We start from the raw sequence: 5,000 nt of genomic DNA on the forward strand, positions 1-5,000 counted from the left end.
CTGTCAGTGCTCCAGCGGTCGAGTATCCAGGCGCAATTCAGATTTGATAAATGGAGTTTATCTGGCGCGTAAGGCAGAAGTCTCTCAACTTAATGCATCCAAATGCTCACAAGAGCTGAATTACTAAGGAATGACAAACGTGACTGCCAGAAAATCCCGCATGCGTTTCTATGGATACGCTATTTGCCCTTGTGTTGTCAGATTTTTGGGCGGGGGGGGGATGGGGGGGGTTTGCTTTTTTTTTCTTTTTTTATGGAAGGGAATTTCAGACACACTTCATGATCAAGTGTGTATCTGTCTCATCACAGGTTGAATTAAGTGTGTGTGTGTGTGTCTGTGTGTGTGTGTGTGTGTCTCATCACTGGTTTTTGGTAACAACGGTCACGTTACCACATTGATATTTAAGCAGGTTTTTCTGTCTCTGTCTCATTTCTGTTCCAGATATTACAACTCATCGACACGTCAACGTGACAGCACTTCTCAGTTTACTCACTCGCTCCTAACATCCTCATATTTTCCATGTATCTGCACACTCATCCATCCATCCATCCGTCCTGGCATGACTCTTTTGTGTGATTAATTGAGTCCGTGGGGAGGACGTTAACCTTTCCCTCTGTTTAGGAAGCCCGGAGTGCTGCACTGGCACCGAATCCCTCCGTCTCTCAACATCTGTTTAGTTCCAGGCTTTTTTTTTTTTCCCCTCTGTTCTTTTTTGTCTTCTCTCCCCTCCCCTTCATCACGATGTTTAGGAGCAGTTCAGATGTTGGCACTCCTGACATCGCCTTTCTCTCCTCTCGCATTCTAATGAATGTTCTGGATTTTGTGAGGGGAAAAAAAAAAAACTTTGAACGTCCTCCCACCCTGAGATGAGGAAGTGAGGTTGTGTTGCATTCCAAAAATAAAAACCATGGCGACTGATCACAAACGCAGAGTAGGTACACAAACAAAAACCTGCCGACAAAATAAATAAATAAATAAATAAATAACGTGAGAGAGAGAGAGAGAGAGAGAGAGAGAGAAAGAGCAGCGGCTTGACTCGCTACGGATGGAGAAAATCAATGTTCCAAAGCACCGAGCCGCAGAGCAAAGAAAGGAAGACGCACACGCGAATAAAAACAAAAAAAAAAAAAAAAAGGAGAGAGAGAGACAGACAGAGAGAAAGAGACAGAGAGAGAGAGAGAGAGAGAGAGAGACAGAGAGAGAGAAAGAGACAGAGAGAGAGAGGAGCTCAGGTAAGAAAGAAAGGAAGAAAAAAAGAAAAAAAGAAGGAAAGAAAGAGGAGGAGATGATGAAAAAAACGGTTGGGGAGGCCCCACCAGAGGGAGGCGCAGAGGAGAAGACAGATGGCAGACAGGCAGGGGTATATTACCTTCACTGGTTTCTTAGCAGTGAAAGTGTTAAAATCACCCAACTGTGCACAGACCAAAAAGCCCAGGAGTCTGGCTGGCCGGTTTGCCACAGAGCCTGGCCCAAACACACACTGACTGCCACATATGCCTCCGCAGGCACGGAGGTCAAGGTCAAACTGGCCACCGAGTCTGCTCTGCCTTCCCATTCTCTACGGCGACGGCTGACTTCCGATTGGCGCGAATGATCCGTCACTCTAGCGGGGCGGATGAGGCTTCCGAGGTGTTGATTGGCTGTAAGCCCTCTGAGATCCTGTCAGAGGTGTTCGGTGTTGGTTTGTATTCTTCCACAGGCGGCTGCGGTTGACGGCAGAGACTGACTGCTCTTTGCTCTCAACACTGGGGCTGTTTTGAAATGTCAATCAGCTGTAAGGTTAAGTGCTGACTTTCATCCAAACTGCTCGTCTGAATATTTTAAAGAAAGTCTTTGACTGAGGCTGCCAAGGACTGGCCCAAATCTCATACGAAGAGGGATTTCACTGATGCTCAAAAAACGCAAATAAAACTAACGAGCCAGTCTGCCAGCCAACTAACAGAGTTAAAAGAAGACCAAAAAATTAAAAAAAACAACCGAACCCATCGAAATATCGGCTACTAGTCAATGATGCTGGTCGGTGAGGGGAAGACACACAAGCACTGATATGGAGAGAGGCTGGCACGGTCGGCGGGGGTAAGGCAGTGACGGGCACAGGTGGCCAGGCAAACGCCACGCTGTGCCCCTCACACCAAAGACTCTAATGTTAATTTATCTGTGTCGTCCCCACGGCGACGCAGCAGAATCGGCAGGACGGGGAGGGGGGGGGGGGGGGGGGGGGTAGCAGCTCCGTGATGAATAGGGAGGTCACACAGTTATCAATGGCACCGGTCGACAACAGATTGGACGCGGTTTTAACCCTCCTTCTCCTGTCTGTCACACACACATACACACACATACACACACATACACACACACATACACACACGCGTGCACGGGCACAGGCTCACCTGAGATGGAACCCAGGAGAACATTGCTCTTGATACAGCTGTAAACGTACTCATAGCTCTGCGGTTTCAGAGGGGACCCCGTGGACAGGATGGTGTGTAGAGTCTGGAGGTTGTGTGTGTTAGCTGTGAGAGAGAATACCATTCAGAAGACAGTTCAGGCCACGAAGACCAAATCACACCCACAAAGGACCTCTACTAACATTTCAATTCAAAGCTTTAAAATTTAAATTGAAAATTTACAAATCTATGCTTTTCTGGAACTTCTAAAAAAGGTAAACAAAATAATTATCAACTCATTTTTGCATGTTTTCAATGAAATTAATAGGATTGCATTAAAACTGTGACAAGACAATAAGTCAAATGCATTTTTTTTTAATATATCGACATCCTGCAATTCTGATTCACTTTAAATCTATGTGAGGTACATCTGTAAATTCCAGGAGTGTAATTTCCGTTTAAGCATCAATTCCAAATTCTCTCCCAAACACCTTGGGAGTAACGGATGCTTCATGACAAATGCTTCCCCTAGTCACTGATTTTGGACAAACAGACAAACAAAAAAAAAAACCCTCTTGTGTTTTCTCTCTGCTAACACGAGCCCGTGATACAGTAATGATATGCATTCAGGCAGCAAGCCAGGCAGCCGCCCTGCTGGGGTCCTGATGAACGAAGGGGAGGGGGGAAGGGGGGGGGGGGGGCTACGCGCCACAGAGTGAGCAGGTGTCTGCCGAAAATGTCAGTCATCCAAAGAGGGCCAGGGAGGTCCAGGAAGCACCCCTATGAAAATTTACTCAACCCCTCCTGTCAAGAACATATGCTGCCAGCACCCCCTCAGGCACACACACACACACACCCAGACACACACACACACCCAGACACACACACACACACACACACACACACACACACACACACACACACACACACACACACACACACACACACACACACACACACACACACACGCCATCCTGTTCCTGAAGCTGCCTTTGAGACCAGAAAGGCTGCCCTCGTACGGCCCCGTCCACTGCCCTAAGCCTGAGGAACACAACAGTAAGGGACAGCAACGAGACACAGGCCGCTGTAGAACCTGGACCTGCGGTCAGGGAGAGGAGAGGCTTCAACCTGATGACAGACACTAAAAAAAGACACCACACGCCTTCCCTGCTCCAGCATGTCCAACGAGAGTGTTATTAAAACTGAACCTCTGGTAAAGGTTTCGTCAAACTGAACCTCTGGTAAAGGTTTCGTCAAACTGAACCTCTGGTAAAGGTTTCTTTGCGACTTCACTGCCCTATTTTTCATTGTCACACTACAGGAAGATCCCAGGGCAGCCGTTTGTTCCCTGTGTTAGCCTTAGCGCGTCTGTTCCCTGTGTTAGCCCTCCTGCGTCTGTTCTTTATTTCAGTCTCACTCCGTTACCCTCCCGGTGGGAACAAAAGCAGAGTATCTGTTTATTCCCTGCTAACGAGATGAAGGCTAACCCGTACCGACTCCGGAGGTCTCCGCTGAGGAACTCCATCCCATCAATTCATTTCATTCATTTAACCGCATCACCTCACCATCCCCTTCACTCTCCCCATCATTCACAAATCGCCTCGCATTCATTCTCTCCAGCGCTAGCCTCCTCTGTGCCTGCTCTCCCTCTCTCGGACGGAGTTTAGAGAGTGAAGTCGGTGATCTCTCTCTCTCTCTCTCTCTCTCTCTAACAGAGTTTAGAGAGTGAAGTCGGTGATCTCGTGGGAGGGGGGCTTTTGAAGCAGACTGTGTGAATAATGGTCTGTCATTACGGCTAACCTGCCTGTTTAAATGGAAAACGCCATCTCACATCTGGGTCTGGGTATCCAGCCCCCCCCACCCCTTCTCTCCCTCTCACTATCTATCTCTCTCTCTCTCTACCCCCCCCTCTCTCTTTTCCTCTCTTTCTCTCCCTCCCTCTTCCTCTCTTTCTCTCCCTCTTCCTCTCTTGCTCTCCCTCTCTCTCTTCCTCTCTTTCTCTCCCTCTCCCTCTCTCTCTTCCTCTCTTTCTCTCTCTTCCTCTTCCTCTCTCTCTCCCTCTTCCTCTTCCTCTCTTTCTCTCTCTCTCTCTCTCTTCCTCTCTTTCTCTCTCTGGGAGTTCGTCAAGTCCTCTGCCTCAGAGACTCTCCTCCTGTCTCTCCTCCCAGACCCACTCTCAGCCATAATGAATGAGGAAACCAAGCGTCGCGTAGACCAGTGCAGATCAGCTTTTGAAAAAGACAAAAAATGAAACAAAGACAAACTCTAAATGGGCTCAGATTGGGTTTTGTTTTGAGGTTGAAATGATGCAGAGAGAATCTCACTCACCAGGCTTCAGGTTCCTCTCCTCCAGAACAGACAGCCACTTTGCACCCGTGCCGAAAATGGTGATTCTGAAAAGACGATTCAGAGGGAGAAGAAACAAAGGATGATGGAAAATACAACATCCACAGATAGATACACACACACACACACATCTCTTACATATTTACATACATATATATATAGAAACACAATGCACAGACCCATTATAATCCACATTAAATATACACACACAGACATGCACACAACACATAGAGTGACACACACACACACACACACACAGAGTCTCTT

The 5,000-nt window shown here is 47.6% G+C and overlaps 1 protein-coding gene across 2 annotated transcripts in view; it reads right to left on the minus strand.

The window, feature by feature from the left end:
- aacs (acetoacetyl-CoA synthetase) overlaps positions 1-5,000 on the minus strand; it is a 38,300-nt gene that overhangs the window by 13,717 nt on the left and 19,583 nt on the right. Inside the window, exons 11-12 of one of the 2 annotated variants that reach the window (XM_030791750.1) lie at positions 4,716-4,780; positions 2,391-2,513 (exon numbers count right to left, since the gene is read on the minus strand). In XM_030791750.1, the coding sequence (XP_030647610.1) occupies positions 2,391-2,513; positions 4,716-4,780 (188 nt within the window). The remainder of the gene's footprint in view (positions 1-2,390; positions 2,514-4,715; positions 4,781-5,000) is intronic. The other variant, XM_030791751.1, reaches the window with a different exon arrangement.

The sequence above is a fragment of the Chanos chanos genome, chromosome 14 (assembly GCF_902362185.1).
Source record: "Chanos chanos chromosome 14, fChaCha1.1, whole genome shotgun sequence".
Lineage (NCBI taxonomy): Eukaryota > Metazoa > Chordata > Actinopteri > Gonorynchiformes > Chanidae > Chanos > Chanos chanos.